We start from the raw sequence: 17,057 nt of genomic DNA on the forward strand, positions 1-17,057 counted from the left end.
GATGGACATTTAGGCTTTTTCCATGTTTTGGCTATTGTTGACATTGCTGCTATGAACATTGGGGTACATGTGCTCCTATGCCTCAGCATTTCTGTATCTCTTGGGTAAATCCCTAGCAGGGCTATTGCTGGGTCATAGGGGAGCCACCCCGGCACCTTTGCCCCTTTTTAAACCCGTGTATTTCCCTAGTTCTGCCCAGTCAAAAGGCCAAGAAGCAATGATCACCCAGTTAGCAAGGAACACCCCTAATTGTGAGGCTGCAATCTCTAAATATTATTTTTCCCATAAAAGGATATGACGAGCACAATTCAGAAAGTTTAGACATATTACAGGACAGCTTTCCTGGCAATCAAGGCAGTGGCAAGTAAGAAGAAAAAGGGGTAGAGGGAGAGCGTGTTCTAGATTAAAGGAGACTTATGAGAACAACCAATCACAAAATGAAAACCTTGTTTGGGTACCAGTTCAGCAAATCAATTGTAAAAAGACATTTTGGAACAATATGGGAAATCTGAATATAAACTGGGTATTAGACGATATGGAAGAATCACTGTTAATTTTGTTGGGGGTGACTATGGCATTGTACAGTAATACAAGAAAATGTCCTTTTTAATTTTTACTCTTTTAATGTTTATTTTGAGAGGGAGGGAAGGAGAGAGAGAGAGAGAAAGCACATGTATGGGGGAAGGACAGAGAGAGAAAGAGAGAGAGAAAAGGGAGTGAGAATCCCTAGCAGGCTCGGCAGTGTCAGCGCAGAGCCTGATGAGGGGCTTCAACTCACAAACTATGAGATCATGACCTGAGCTGATCATCAAGAGTCAGGTACTTAACTGACTGAGCCACTCAGGGGTGCTGAAAATGTCTTTTTTAAAAAGATGTATATTAAAGTATGTTTGTGAGAAATAACATGACCATCTGGAGTATATTTTAAAGCATTGCAGCAAGATGGGGGGGGGAAGAATAGATTAAATTAATCAGGCAAGATGCTAGTTACTAAAACTGGGAAATAGTGGGTAACTTTTCCTCTTCTTTAGTGTCTGTTTGGAGTTTTTCATAATAAAAAGTTGTTTTCAGAGCCCAGCATTGCTCAAGGATGGATCCAAAAGAACATATTTTTTTAATTAAAAAATTTTTTAATGTTTATTTATTTTTGAGGGAGACAAAGCATGAGTGGGAGAGAGGCAGAGAGAGAGGAAGACACAGAATCTGAAGCAGGCTCCAGGCTCTGAGCTGTCAGCACAGAGCTCAACATGGGACAAGAACTCTGGAAGGGCGAGAAGTCCAACGCTTAACTGACGGAGCCCCCCAGGTGCCCCTGGATCCGAAAGTACATTGTAACCATGCAAGCAAAGCCCAAAAGCACGTATGTGGTTGCCATTTGCCATAATGAGGGGTGATTCTTTTGGAAAAGCCCTTCTGAGCTTCTTTAATTTTTGATCCTTTGCCTTTTTTTTCTTAGACCATTTTATGTGGGGTTTGCCAAAAACTGAGCACCTCTGGGGAATTGCAGCAGCACAGAAACTTCCTCAGCAAAGCCCGAGGTGTTCAGTGGCAGAAGACGCTTCGCTATTTCTCTAGAAAATGTGTAGGTCTCCTCCAGGGGCGCAGACGGTCCCAGAGCTTAGGTTTCCAAACCCCTCCTCAGCTGACTCCCACAGTCACCCTGGGACATGAGCAAAGCGGTTATGACCAACCCCATTTCAAACAGATGAAGCAACCGAGATTCTCCGAGGCATTTCGCAATCATCTATTTGAAGGACAGTTCTCTCTTTGGACGGCACCGTAATATTTGTATATAAATACCTCTCTCGTGAAAACATAAGATGCCGATCACTTTACACATTGGTGATGTCTTATAAATTTGAGGGGAGGTGGAGCCAGGCTGAAATTAGGAATATATTTAAACTAACAGACTCCGCATAAATGTCATCATCTCTTTTCGGTGACTTTTTCGGGAGCCTAGATGACCCGCATACACAACGGAAGAGTTCATCTTTGAATGTGGAAACACAAATGGGTGGGTGGCAGCAGGGAACAGTGTCACAAGTCCTGGCTCTGTTGCAGATTTGCTCTTGACTTTGGGTGGATTGACCTTCCTTAACCTTGGTCCCTATCTGCGAATGAGAAGAACAGCATTTCCTTATCTGTCTCCTATCTTACCTGCAGCTCAAAAAAGATAATGTATGTGAAAATATTCTTGGAACTATAAAAGGATTATAATTATTTTTTTTTAAATATACTCTTCAATAGATACTGTTTTTCCCTAGTCAACATCTCTTTATTTCCCAATTCTACTTCCAGAATTGTTCTTAAACCACTCTGGGATACAGCTGGAATAAAACACTCAGAGAGTAGATTATATTTTCAATTAGAGATTATTTAGCTTCCTATTTTCTATGCAACATTAAAGATTTTCCTCCTAATTTAAAAAAAAAGGTTGATTTTAGTACTATTTAAAGTATAAACATATTATTTCTGGAATATTCCTGAGTCCTAAAGATTTTAGCATTTTATTGGCTCTCTGCCAAAGCCCTGCTTAAACTCAGTAAATAATTTGGCTTTAAACTCAAAATGTCCATTTAAAAAAATTTTTTTTTATGTTTAGTTCTTTTTGAGAGAGGGACAGAGAGACATAGAGCATGAGTAGGGGAGGGGCAGAGAGAGAGGTAGACACAGAACTGGAAGCAGGCTCTGGCTCTGAGCTGTCAGCACAGAGCCCAATGTAGGGCTCAAACCCATGAACCACGAGATCGTGACCTGAGCTGAAATCGATGGTTAGCCAACCAAGCCACCCAGGCGCCCCTCAAAATGTCCATTTCAAGTATTGCTAGTCATAGGCCTGGCTTATGTTCCTTCTTTTAAGGCAGATTCTTTCATGCTACGGGTAGAAAGGACTGAGGTCTTGACCAAGAAAGACTTCAGCTTAATCTTCCAGGGCCGGAACCAAACACTGAGATTTTTCCCAAACTGGTCAATGTAATGTCTTCATCTGTCCTCAGTGCCTCATGAAAACGCATTCAAATTGTACTAAGGTCTCTTACCATGGCTGGTTAGAGGCTGCTAAGACAAACACGAGATCTTCTGAGCGAGCCAGCCCATCCATCTGCACCAGCAACTCTGTCTTCATCCGGAGGCTTCCTTCGTGCTCGCCCCTACAGAGAGATGCAGGGGTGAGGTTCTCCAGGGACACAGAGCCTGTGCTTCCAGGACAGGAGTGGCACTCACAGCATTGATTCGGTGCCGATAGACCAGGTTCACCGCCTCATTCTCAGGAGCCACTCACACTAGAGTTGAAGGAAACAAGCTGTTTGGTACTATTTTCATATAGAGAAGGAGAGAAAGGAAGTAAATGAATATAATGATGACATTGAAAAGAAAACCATGAGTTGGCAATGACCTAGAAAATAACTAACGGGCAGACACTGATCCACTGAACACAGCCCGGCTGGGTCTATTGGCAGTAGTATTATTTGCCCTTGGTAAAAAAGGATAATTGAGGATAATCCTTTCCTTTAGACAGCAGGCATGAAAGCACTTTTATACACCATATTTCTTTTCATATAATTTATGGATACAATCTATTGAAGAAGAGAGATGAGCTACTCCATTGAATTTGTGTCATTCTCTTCTAATTAGAGGCCTGATAAGGACACGGAGAGTGTGCTGTCCTTGCACAGCCCACGGGGGCCATCAGCTGTGCGGACTCACCCTCTGAGCCCCACCTCCACCACAGCCAAAGACCCTCCCACCGCCGGGGAGCTCACCACGGGACCTGACAACCTGAGCTGGCTCTAAATACGGACTCCGCTCAGCAGGCTCTCCTTCCTCTTCACTTGTGTAGATTGAGCTGAAAGGACAAAAATGCCTTTCTTGGACAACACGATGTTCAACTTCTCCTCTCTGCGTACCTATCGTGGCTGCATCCGTTAGGTATGTGCTTTTTTAAGAACTGTGCCACTCACTATCAAACTACCTTTTAAAGAAAGGACACTCTCACAGTATAGTTAGGTATTTATTTAGCATTTACCCATTAAGTATTCTTTTAATATGACCCAAGAAGTTCTCAGAGCACTCGGCTTTATTCCCTGACTCTAGCTGTAGGGGTCAATTCCAGGCAAGGAATCTGCCATTCAGCCTAAAACCTGGAGCACACTCGAAGGCAGTAGATGACGTTTCCATGTTGGCACATTCAAAGCTGTGGGGAGCCTGGGAATGGAGACCGACAAAGCAAGTGGAAGAACCAGTGCACAGGCTCGTAGGGCAGGCCGGGTGGGCTGGGTCTTTGCAGAGGGAATGGCCACTAAGGCGGTCGGGTGGGCACCCAGCCAGGGGCCATGCATGTCTGCTCCTGTCAGGTCCTGTGCAGAGTCCCGTACAGTCCCGCCAGAGCCTGACGAGCACCCAGGAAACCATGGAAATTGACCCCAGTGCCATCAGTCCCCTGCATCCTGGTGCATCTTAATGGTTGCTTTTCCCTGTTAGGAAAATGATTTTCAGTGGGTGAAATTACATAAATTATATTATCCTTATACTTCCAAGAAGCTAAATATTTGCCTTTTATTATTATTAGTTCTGCCTTGATGATGGACCATTAGAGGCCGTTAATAAAGGCAGCTGTGCTGAGATTTCCCAGAGACCTGTTTTTCCAAGCCAGGTTTAGTAAAATGTTTCAAAGAAGAAAGACTTCCTTAAAACACGCACACGCACACACACACACACAGAGCTCACTGCGGTCTGAAATGTGTTCTTTCCTGCTGGGGACATTAGTGGACACTTAATCTTTAGAGATAACGTATGTGACACATTTAAAATCAGACAGGCTGACCCACCACCTGATGGCACAGAAAAGCGGTGGCTTCCCTGGCCTCACACACCTTGTCGAGGGCCGCCTCTTGGGCCTTGGCCTTTGCAGCCCCGTTCCCCACAAGCAGCCCCTCTGGCTCCAGAGGAGGTGGTCACAGGCAGCTATTTTGGGCCGGCAAGACCGTTATGGCAGCCTGGGATTGTGGGGCTGGGTGATCTTCAGGCCTGAAAACCACTCTGTGGGGAAAGGGGGAAGGGAGGATGACATTTCCTCCGGTTATAAAAACTACTTAAATCAGCTATTCAGTTAACAGGATCTAATTTAAAGACCTTTCCATGTGTCTGCAGAAAATTTGTGGGCTTATTAATAGGCTCATTCTGCTGGTAAATGTCGATGGGCTTCCGACCATCAAACACACTTACAAGAGGGGAGAAGTGATGACCAAAAAAAAAAAAAAACCCTGTCTGTTACCCAGGAGCCGTGCCTCTCTGACTCATCACTGACTCCAGCTCGTCCAGGAAGATGGTGGAGGGGGCATGATAGCGGGCAAGTTCAAATAACACCTGCATGAGAGAAAAGCAACCACATGTTCAAATTCATATACTTAAGTTAAAGTTCTCAGATGCTCCCTGAGATTAAAAGCTTAGGATGGCTGTAATATTAAGCATTTATGCTGCACTCTGTTCTGTTATAATAACCTTATAATCGTTACAATTATTTCTCCTTAACACAACCCCATGGGGTTGGATGGTCCAATTATTTCCATTTATCACTTGATAAAATTAGAGCCAGAGAGAGTCAGTGGTTGGCTCAAGGTTACTCATCATAAAGGGGAGAGCTTAAGTTGAAACTCAATACCTGAGTTTCTAGTCGGTTAGTTAGCCCCTGAGACTCCCTGCCAATCACATGCTCCATACGGATAAAAAGGCCTTGGAATATGTAAAGTCATTTGATGATTTTCCCTTAACCTTTAGAGACAATGAGGGTCATTCTCAGAAGGAAGAATTGTAGGGGAAGGATACAGTTCCAGTCACGGGTAACAAGGCTGAGGAATTTTGCTCCTTTCTGCTCCCCAGATTACTCCATGGGGTCCTTATCCCACTCCAAACACTGTTGTTTGGTAGGTTCAGGTACTTTAAGGGAATTTAAGGCAATTCCCAATTGAATAAAATGTTCCATTCCAGAATAAAATATTATAGACTGAACAAGAACAGGAAAGCAGCTAGCGAAAGAACAGACATATAAAAACAAAATAAAGAGCTCTAAAGGGAGATGTGGTGGTGATGAAAAGAGTATAAAAAACTAAACCTTTTTTTTTAACCTTGAAACTGATCTCTTGAGCACCATATACAATTCTTCACTGGTTGATTGGAGAAAGCAGTAGAGATTTAGAAAAGAATAGAGGTTCTTTAATAGGCAAAGGGGATTTATTCTCCATGTCACTTAGCACTAGCAAAGCCTCACAGAACAAATCAGAGGAGAAGAGCCCAGAAAAGGCCGGATTGTGGTTTTCATGGGTACTGGCAGGTTCTCCCTTGCAGGTCTGTCTGTCACCGAGTGGGAAATTCCTCACCCTCACCACTGCTTGCATGTATGGTGCATCCATGCTCATGCTCAAGTATTTTCCCTTCACAGAATCCTGTTTCATTCGCCAAGACAATTTGCTCAGCCTAACAACTGAAAGAACAGTGTCAATGGTGGGGACACGCATCACAAATGCCTTTTAGACACGATAGCGACCCTCTCATTAGAAGCAAGCAACTTGTTTTCCGTGTCACGAAAAGAAAAGCCCAAAAATAGCTGCATTAAGGGTGGTTACAATAGCAGCAATCCACCCAATGAAAAGTGGGATATCAGAACTCTTTAATAGATCCATACATGTTTTTAAGGTGCTCCTTAAGGTGCAGAGAGACGAAGACGCTCTACAAGACCAAACACCCAGTTGGAAGGAGAACCACATCTGGCCCCTGTGTCTCCATATTGACCATGCCACTGCTCTTTCCACTGCCAGAGAATATATAGAATTCCGGGTAAGTGCGCTGGAAGCATTAGTCTAAAATTTTCAAAAGTACTTGGAGGAAGTTAAATCATATGACTGGGGGTGGGGGGAGGGTGTTGAAAGATGTAAGCACCAACAGGTGTGTGCATTTGCTAAAGAGACCACTCAACTATTCAATAGCATCAAATCCTAGGAGGCATGAACATTAGGAGGGGAGGGAGGAATATAACCCAAGGGTTCCCTATAAATAACTCTTTAATTGGAATTGAAAGAGAAACAAATGGTAGGAAAGCTTCTCTGATTTAGAGGAAGGTCCTGAAGGGTTCTCTTTATCTGAAAGCTTCATAGTAAAGATCTCAACAGCATGACCAGGCTTTTCCAGGTGAGGATCTTACCAGGAGCTCAGAAAATAATTTCTGAAAGGATAGAGGATGAGATCCTTCAAGGTTAGAAGAGGTTATGTTTTCCACTTGAATTAGTTTTTTAAATATCCAAAACCAAAAATGCATTTCACAGAAAAAAGAAAATACAAATATCTTCTAAACCTATAAAAAGATTCTCAAGTTCATTCACAGAGCTCAAGCTCATGAACCATGACATCATAACCTGAGCTGAATTCGGACGTTAAACTGACTGAGCTGCCCAGGCATCCCAAAGATTGCTAAATTTGGGTGCTACACCAGTGTTGGCCAGGGTGGGGGAAGCAAACATGCACACCATTTATGGGTGTGTAAGCTGGTGCAATCCTGTTGTCAGGCAATTTGGCAATCAGTGATTTTTCAGTCTCTCTGACCGAGCAACTCTGCTTAAATCGTCCTACACTACTATATATGCAAGGATACGTATATGGTAAGATTGTCGACCGCAGCTCTATTCGCGAAAGCAAGAGGCTAGAAACAACCTAAAAGCTGTTAACATTAGAAACAACCATTAAGAAAAGACTGGTTAAATACGTTTTGCAATGAGTGTTCCATGCAATGAAATTCGATGCAGACTCATAAAAGAACATGTCCTGTCTATAACCGTGTGGAGCACTATCCAAGTTATAGTGTTAAGTGTGAACAAAAGCAAAAGGTACAGAAGGATGTATGTAGTATGTTCCTACTTATATTTAGTAAAGAAGGACGATATAGATGCAGTTGTTGGTATTTATATACATCTAGACAAATGTTCTGGAAGGTTGCACTACAACAGCAGTAGTTTTCCCTGGGGAGACAGCTCAGGGGTCTATAAGCCCTTTTGTATTTTTTTTCAAAAATACTAGTTATTCTTAAAATATATGGTAAAAGAAGGGGGAAAATTAAGGGAGGAATGATTTTCTCACCCTTAGAATTTTAACAAAATTATTCTGAAGTAGAGGAAAACCTTAGTTAGACAAAATGCTCACACAGAATGGAGAATTCTTGTTAAATGACTTATCTGGCTATCCAACATTAGACAAGATAATTCTTTTAGTAGTTTCAATCTTTGTTAGGACTATTCATAAATTATCTGAATTTATCCTTCTGTCTAGGGAAGTCCTGTCCAGGGAATATAATGTAACCTTTCTTTGAGCATTTTGCAGTGTTTTGTGCTCATAGTTGTAAACACCACTTTTTTATGACAGGAGATGAGTCTAAACTGAGTCTGGGGGCATCTCCTAAGAGTTTTATTGTTCCTCAGCAAATAGAAATGGAATGTTAAAAAAATCATCAGGCTGATGAAGATTCTATAGTTAGTTGGATTTCAGCTCATTGAAATCCAGCTAACTAGAATCACATGAAATCCACATATTTAGGACCTGGTATCTTAAAACCCCATCTTTGGACCTGGCACTAAGTTAGACTCAAAGAACAAAGAAACAGATGCCAACATGGATTTCCACCAATTGCAGTCCTGAAGGGGTGATAAGAATTCATAGGGACGTCTGGGTGCCTCAGTCGGTTAAGCATCTGACTCTGGATTTTGGCTCAAGTCATGATTTCATGGTTTGTGAGATCAAAGCTGGTGTCAGGTCCTGTGTTGACTGTGTGGAGCCTGCTTGGGCTTCTTTCTCTCCCTTTCTCTCTCTGCTCTTCTCCTGCTCATGCCTTCTCACTCTCAAAATAAATAAACATTAAAAAGAAGAATTTATAAAAACTTATACATTTGAAGTAACTTGAGAGAAGTATCAAAGTAATAAGTAATAGGTCATTTTAAGTAAATCAATCCTATAAAAATATTCTATTATGTCTTCCAAGTAAGCCATAGTATTTTGAAAATAAGTCATCTAAGGGAATGTGACTTAAGCCAAATATTTTAGAGTAAATTTTTTAAAGAAAATATAGAATATTTACATTCATTTAGTATTCCTTACTTACCAGTCATTCTATAGAATTCAACAGTTTAACAGGATTTCTGAAGAGGACCCACCTTACATGAAGGAGTAAATCATAAACACGTGTTCTCATAACGTAACTGGGAGGTATAGTAAAAAAATTTACATTATATTTTATATAAAATATATTTTCTATTTCTCTCCTGAGAAAAAACTCTAAGGCTATGGGGCACCCAGATGCCCCTATGAATTCTTATCACCCCTTCAAGACTGTAATTTGTGGAAATCCATCTGTTTCTTTGTTCTTTGAGTCTAACTTAGTGCCAAGTCCAAAGATGGGGTTTGAACGTACCAGGTCCTAAATTTGTGGATTCCATGTGATTCTGTGGGGCACTGTGGAGGAAAGTGGCTCAGACCATCTGAAAGAACAATTGTTTTAAATTTGTTGATTCTTTCTTAGAGGTTGTAGTGTAGGGACTAGCAGACAGTAGTAGACTTTCAATAAATGTTAACTGAATATATTGCACATGCTTAATAATAAATGCTTCTTGAATGAAGAAAAAAATTTCACTTCATAAACAACCTTTTCCCCAGATTCCATTCCTAAGCTACATGAATCAAAAAAGGAATGTTGGTCAGATTTTCTAAGGAAAGGACCTCATGTTTTGCTGATGGGGACAGGATTAATATCCACCTATAATGGTCAATCAATCCATCTTCTGGGCTTTTAGTCATCAAGATCCAGGACAAATTCTAACATATAAATCACTTAAAAACAAATAAGCTCTAACATCATTTTGTACCACTGTGTTCTGCTGCAGCTTATTCTGAAAAACAAAATCAACAATTCCTACCCGAACAAGTTTTTCTGAATCCCCTCGCCATTTGCTGACAATGGTAGATGCAGAAATGTTAAAGAAGGTTGTCTTGCACTCCGTGGCCACAGCTTTGGCCAGTAAAGTCTTTCCTGTACCTAGAGACACATGGGGATGAACTGTGAGAACTCTTGAACTCCATTCCTCTGATAACAGATAGAAGTCAGTCTCACAAGTGAAAAAGGAGGTGGTTACCTAGCGGTCATTAGCCCAGGGCTGAATGAGAACAAGGCAACTCATCCTCCATGTGCACACTTAAGACCAAGACCAAAACGGAAAGCTTCCTTTACCTGGAGGGCCATAGAGAAGCAGTCCTTTCCAGGGAGAGAGAATTCCTGTAAACAGCTCTGGGTACTATGGAAACAAGGAACAAAGATGAGGTTTGGTATCTGTCTGTCAGCCTACACCCCCTTAGCGCAGACAGATGAAGCCAGAGTGAAACACAGCACAACTCAGAGAGTCAGCCTTTTTTTTTTTTTTAAAGGCTGGCTGCTTCTATTTATATTATATTTATCCAAGGTTTCCTTTCATTCTTAATAGGAATGTGTGGCTTAATTTTTGTGGCTTTTTACAAGAGCAGGTTTTTGTTGTTTTTAAGGAAAAGAAAGGCATGCGTAGGTACTTTTCTTCTCCATTAGAATAGTTATTGCCTACATGCATAACATCATCTCCCCCAGGGTTCTATATACAGGGTATTTGGCAATCTTTTGAATGTTGTGAATAGGGAATGCCCTTTAAGATAAACAGCAGAACCAACAGACAAAGGTGTGTGCAAATTAGGCACAAGGCTATGGGGAAGCCTGATTTAAAAGTTGGGAACCTTCAGTGCTGAATGCATTATGAGACACAGGACATGCATGGACTTCAGGGATTCTCTCTTGTTAGTTAAAATTCAGACAATCTGGAGCATAGGTAGAGTTGATAGAGAACAAGGGAGAAGGAAAAACAATAATATGATTCTAACTAGCTATTAGTTTCTTGCTGATGCTAATGTCAAGATCTCGAAGCTATCACATACAGAACTTATAAAGGATCCAAACTTCTTGATTTTTGTCTCATTTTGTCTCCTTCCCCCAAGAAGCAAAGCATATTTCTCCACCACTTGAATCTGGACTTGGCCTGTGACTTTGGCCAATGAGACAATAGCAAATTGCAGAAGGGACATGGGAGATGCTGTTGGATGGGGACCTGCCCTATCTCGCTTCTGTCTGGGAACCCTCCGCCGCCATGGGAACAAGACCAGGTCTTGTTCTGCTGGAGGATGAGAGGCATGTGGAGAAGACTCAGTTGTCATGTTTAGTCCCGCTTTTCCCAACTGCCCTAGCTGATGCCCCAGATGTGGGAGTGAGCCCAGCCAGTATCACGTGGCAACAAAATGAGCCGGCCCTGCTGAGTCCAGCCCAAACTATGTACCCCCACAGTTGTACACAAGTAAATGACTGTTATTTTTTAAGGTGCCAAGTTTTGGGGGTGGTCTGTTTTACCCCCAGAGCTATGTGGTACACTGGCCTTCTCGGTACCACACTTGTAAACCCACCATGGAAAGTCCTGTTTTTCTATTTTCTTTCCTGTTTAGTGAACCACTCTGCACAAAGACTTTTCAGGAATAAGCAATAAGCACAACACGATGGCCTTCCTGGCCGGTGCCCTGGAAGTGGCTGTCCAGTCCTTACGACCAGTCAAAGCAGAACTCCAGGTGATGTGGGTATCGGGGAGGGTAGGTGGCAAGATCCACAGAAGCAAAGTGAGAGGCCCTCTCCTACAGGAGCTATTTCTACTATAATATGTATGTTTTTAGGGAAGCAGACTAATTTGAACCAATCTGTAGCAACTGATGAATCATATATAAGAATCTTAGAGCTTAAATGATCGCTTGAACAACAGATATGTGCCTTGAACCAATACGTATCACGATTTCAAACTGCCTACGAGGGACAGGGCCGTGGTGCTCCGGTGTTTAACCAAATATTGTGACACAGGCAAAAAGTTAACTTGATGACAGAAAAACATCCTGTCTTTCTCTTCCTGATGGGCGCATGACATACAGTCTGTCCAATGGATAATGAACAGAAGTAACCCCCGCGAGGCTCCCCATCCTTACCCTTATAGGGTACACCACGGCTTCCTTGACTAACTGCTTGGCTGCATCGAGTCCAATAATGTCATTCCACTTTATGTTTGGATTATGGAGATAAATGTCCTGCAATGCACATTTGATCATTTTGTTAAAACTAATGTTTTCCTCCACAGCTGTAATAAACACAGGAGCAGCAGAACACTTGACTTACAATAGGATATAAAGGGCTGGTGATAAAAACTTTTCATACTAGATATATGTACATATACACATTGTAATTATGGGCCAGCTCACCAAATGGATGCCATGAACAAATTCAGTGATTTTTCTCTGAAGAAGGTATTGATGATATAATATGGTACTTTTAAGAGGAAAAAAAAATCTCCTAACGATGGACTATAGCTGTCTTCAGTTAATAGCACACCATGCTGATTTATGACTGTAATCAAAGAAGCTACAGAATATGCCTTCAAATTACATTGGATTTGACTGTAAAACATAGTTCCGAGCCAGTGCCTGGCCTCCCTTGCTCCTTGATCTCTCAAATGCTTTCTTAATTTGTGGCCAAAGAGAAATCATGCTCCTCTGAAACCAATTTCTCTTTTTCCCTAGGGATCACCCCTACTTTCCATCAGGAGCACTTGCTTCTACAAAATTCAAGGAAGCCAACAACCCGGCGAAAGTGTGGTTTTCCTTCTCCTAGCGGAGCCCTGTAGCGACCATCTGGGGCAATCAGTTGAGGCAGGCTTTACTGATAACTAATTTGAAGTTTCCAAATGTCAGTTTCACAAGCCACCTCGGAACAGCCACTCAGGGCCTTTCTCAGTAGGAGCTGTTTCGGGCAGACTGAGTATCTAGCGCATTACATCAAAAAAAGAAAAAGCTCCTGTTGTAAAGTCATTCTGAGCGACTACAGAACAATCTGGAAGCTAGTTCTATGTTTATTTAAATTTTAAATAAATAATACATGCACAGGGTTCAAAAATACATTGTTTTCAATGCTGGTGAGATGTTTGTTCCCACCACTGCTCCCCGTTCTTCCATGTCCCTCCACTATGGGTGATAGCTTTTATTAGAGAAACTATTCCTGCAAGTGACTTTAGTCCTGATCCATTCCTGAATGGGACGGCAGAGAAAGCACATCTATCTTCCAAAATCTTGGGAGAACCTCCCTGTCTTTAGACGGTGGGCCTGCATGCTAGCCCCTCAGCCACTCACATTCTTGGAAAAGCTTGGCACACAGTGGGAATTGATCTACCTTGGAATTCAAAGCTGCCATAGATAAAAGCAGTATTTCTCGCCCTCTTCTAGAACTGACATTGAGTACCATGCAGCAGAATTTAATTTCCCAGTGGGAAGTTGCTCCTTATAGCAGCAAAACTAATCAGTCAGAACTCAACAGGACTACCTCGTGAGGTGGTGAGCTCCCCATCACTATAAGCATTCAAGCAGAGACTGGCTGACTACTTCCCACGGCCCTGTAGAAAAGATGCAGGTGGAATCATTTCAGGTGACTTCTACTTACAACTCTGTATCATTAGTCATGGTATCCTTTTGCAGAAACAGTAACAAAAAAAGATCTTTCTTCTCTGCTCTCTTTTGCATCCTAATGACTACAGCCTGGTTGGATCCTCATCCTCTCTCACTGGTAATAACTTGAGAGCTGGTCTCCTTATCTCTAGTTCTTTGATCTCCATCCACCACACTGTCAATAGGACATTTGAGTATCCCATTCTCCCGATGGACATTTTTCAAAAATTCCTCATGTCCTCCAGGCCACTTCTAGCTCTGGGCCAGTGCTCTTATGCCCCTAACTCAGGAACTCTGGTTTCTCTCTGCAACCCTGTTCCCCACCACTCCTTGGGGCTCATGCAGCTCAAAGCGGTACAATTTCACAGTGTGTTGTTTGGCCCAGAAACCTCTACCCTCCCTCTTCTACTTTTTCACGTGCCTATTTCTTGTGTGTCTTCTTCCCTAATGCTTTCCCCACCCTTCAGCACAAAAATACCCCTCTTTTGTGTTCTCCAAGTGCGATGGATGAGAGACTCAGGCATGGACTGTGTCTGATTCCTTCATCTTGGTGTTTCCAGCCCCCAGCACATGCTTGACACCCACTAGGTGCAGTAGCAGCTGCTGAACTGAACAGGCCAGAGCCAGGGAACCCTTAATTACTGCAGAATAACTGTGCATTTTTTGGATCATATTAAACATCTCTCTGAGTCTGCCTAGGTTGCAGTCTTTCATTAAATACGAGATCGCTGGATATCAGATAAATAGCCTATGACTCAGGAATCTATTCTGTTCCCAAGGAACTTGCCCAAAGTCGCACAGCTAGAGAGAGAAGAATGTGGAAATCAAATCCAGGTCAACTGATTCCAGAGCCAGTGTGGTTAACCCTGAGACTTCACTGCCTTTCAATTCTGAAGGGTAAGCTTGAAATTCAGTTGTCTGGATGATAAGCTCTTTCCTGCTAATCTTGTTTTTCATGGCAATTTCCAATTATGAAATCATCAGACTCCCAATATCTCTGTGTCCAGACTTTGTTTAAACAAGATGCAGACATGCTCTTTCCTTCTCTAAGAGGCTTTCTCTCCTTAACTGTTGGCTCTGCTCTAAAACCTTTCACCTGTCCCTTCCCTTCCAAGTCTTTTTCCCTTCTGGTTTTGTTGGCCTCTGTAGTGAGATGGTGGGCTCTTTGTGTTGTAATTTTATGATTCTATAATTTATTTATCATGCATTATTGTGCCTCTAAACAATATGAGTGCCTTTGCGAGTGGGGGCACTTTATAAATAAATGATCATATTTATTGTTATTAATAAAAGAAGCAGCCCACAATGCTCCAGGAGCCCCGATCCGCCTCCGTAAATTTGTGAATTGAATATCAGACCTTACCCGGCTCACCACGGCTGCCAATTCTCGCATCTCACTATTCATGCCAATAAATGCACTCAGAGGTTTCAACAACCGTTCCTGTCGATGGGAACAGAAAGCTTTACATTACAATATTGCTCATAACTTAGAAAGCAAAACAGGGCACAGATAGATCTCAGTGGCATAAATGGTGGCAGGTGGCTGTGACCTTTGACTCGATCTCAAGCTTTCTCTGGACTCAAAGTCACATTTCTAAAGTTTGTCGGGATGTTGCTAGCTTGCAAGATGACCGTCCCCATCTCAGCCACTTACTGAGGGGTCCGGGTTACAGTCGAGGCTGTTCAAGCTGACTTCGCCGGTTGCTCCTGGGATGGCATCTGTGAGCAGCCCTCGGAAGTTGATGATTTGACCCTGAAAGGGAGCAGTGGGTATTGTAGTAGTCGTACAATCCTCAGTAGCTCATCAGCAAATCAAGCCACATTTATGTACCTTGGTATGTTGGACATACACAGTGAGGCATTCAAAGGAACCTGCACTGGGGCTCCTGAATGGCTCGGTCAGTTGAGTGGCTGACTATTGATTTCGGCTCAGGTCATGATCCCGGGGTCGTGGGGTTGAGCCCCATGTCGGGCTCCACACTAAGCATGGAGCCTGCTTAAGATTCACCTCTCCCCCCCTCCCCCTCCCCCGCTTCCACCACAGTCCCCACTCACATGTGCTCACTCTCTCTCTAAAATAAAAAATAATTTTTTAAATAAAATAAAAAGAACCCATGCTAATAATGAACAAGATGATTTCCTCAAGTTGGGAACTCTAGAAGAAAATATAAGTGGCAAATAAATTCCTTAGAATGACGTTGGTTTGAATAAAAATTCACAAGCATCTTTCAGTTCCTGACGCCATGCCACCTGCTTCCTTACAGGTCTGGCTCCCCTATATTGTCTCATCCTTTGACACATTTCACCCACAGGAAGAACTCATCGTCAGGAGTGTAATGCTAGTTCCCATGAACAGTCTTGTACATTCTCCACTCAACAGAGTCCCAGCTAACAAGGGACTCAGGCCAGATTTAAACCCAGGTATCTGCCGCCCGTACTCCTCCCAACGCCACCTCGCCTCCCCTGCAGGCAGAAGGAAAAAGGAAGGATGCGTGCAAGAAACAAATAAAAGCAATAGTTAGCACTTACTGAGTGTATATTATGGGCTGAGCACTATGCTAACATTCTCCACTCATTACGGTATTTTTCCAGTTAAAAAATTTTTTTAACATTTATTCATTTTTGAGAGAGAGAGACAGAGACAGAGCATGAGCAGGGGAGGGGCAGAGAGTAAGAGGGAGTCACAGAATCCAAAGCAGGCTCCAGGCTCTGGGCTGTCAGCACAGAACCCCATGCGGGGCTTGAACTCACAAGCCTCAAGATCATGACCTGAGCCGAAGTGGGTACTCAACTGACTGAGCCACCCAGGTGCTCCTTTAAAAAATTTTTCTTAATGTTTACTTATTTTTGAGAGAGACAGAGAGAGAGAGAGCACGAACCGGGGAGGGACAGAGAGAGAAGGAGACACAGAATCCGAAGCAGGCTCCAAGCTCTGAGCCGTCAGCACAGAACTTGACTCAGGTTTCAAACTCACAAACCACAAGATCATGACCTGAGCTAAAGTCGGACGCCTAAGCAACTGAGCCACCTAGGCACCCCTCATTATGATATTTAAAACAGGCACATCTTACAGATAAGACTAAACAACCTGCCCAAGGTTACACAGCTGGGAAAATCTGAGCTAGGTTTCGAACCTAGGCAGTCTGACTCCAAAGCCAGTGCCTTAAAGAACAACATGCCTACTAACTTTGTAACTACAGTAGGGGGAGTTCAGGAATCTGGAAGCAAGGGCCCTAGCATGGCCACGATAAACCCATTTTGGAGATGGGCCCCTGGCCATATAATTTCATGTAGCTTATGAACGTTTGTAACGCTAGGGAGAAAACCATCTATCTACATGTGATGCTGAGGACATTTCTGCTGGAAAAGGAATTTATAACCAGAATCTTTCAAAAGTTAGGTGCTGGGTTAAATAATCCCTTCCTTGTGACCTGATCAGAAACATCTCTTCATATCAGCGTGAGATGTTCACGGGAGGA

General features: G+C 42.7%; 1 protein-coding gene and 1 long non-coding RNA gene across 2 annotated transcripts in view; one reads left to right on the top strand and one right to left on the bottom strand.

Annotated features, from left to right (window-relative positions):
- Positions 1 to 17,057, bottom strand: part of KATNAL2 (katanin catalytic subunit A1 like 2) — a 61,908-nt gene that overhangs the window by 14,431 nt on the left and 30,420 nt on the right. Inside the window, exons 7-13 of the mRNA XM_029922205.1 lie at positions 15,233 to 15,331; positions 14,942 to 15,019; positions 12,073 to 12,171; positions 10,262 to 10,325; positions 9,951 to 10,069; positions 5,273 to 5,364; positions 3,039 to 3,149 (exon numbers count right to left, since the gene is read on the bottom strand). Of these exons, the coding sequence (XP_029778065.1) occupies positions 3,039 to 3,149; positions 5,273 to 5,364; positions 9,951 to 10,069; positions 10,262 to 10,325; positions 12,073 to 12,171; positions 14,942 to 15,019; positions 15,233 to 15,331 (662 nt within the window). The remainder of the gene's footprint in view (positions 1 to 3,038; positions 3,150 to 5,272; positions 5,365 to 9,950; positions 10,070 to 10,261; positions 10,326 to 12,072; positions 12,172 to 14,941; positions 15,020 to 15,232; positions 15,332 to 17,057) is intronic.
- LOC115277807 lies at positions 3,697 to 11,627 on the top strand. Its single transcript, XR_003902522.1, has 3 exons — positions 3,697 to 3,927; positions 6,691 to 6,831; positions 11,548 to 11,627. It is a non-coding gene; the product is annotated as an uncharacterized LOC115277807 (long non-coding RNA).

Source organism: Suricata suricatta, chromosome 14 (genome assembly GCF_006229205.1).
Source record: "Suricata suricatta isolate VVHF042 chromosome 14, meerkat_22Aug2017_6uvM2_HiC, whole genome shotgun sequence".
Lineage (NCBI taxonomy): Eukaryota > Metazoa > Chordata > Mammalia > Carnivora > Herpestidae > Suricata > Suricata suricatta.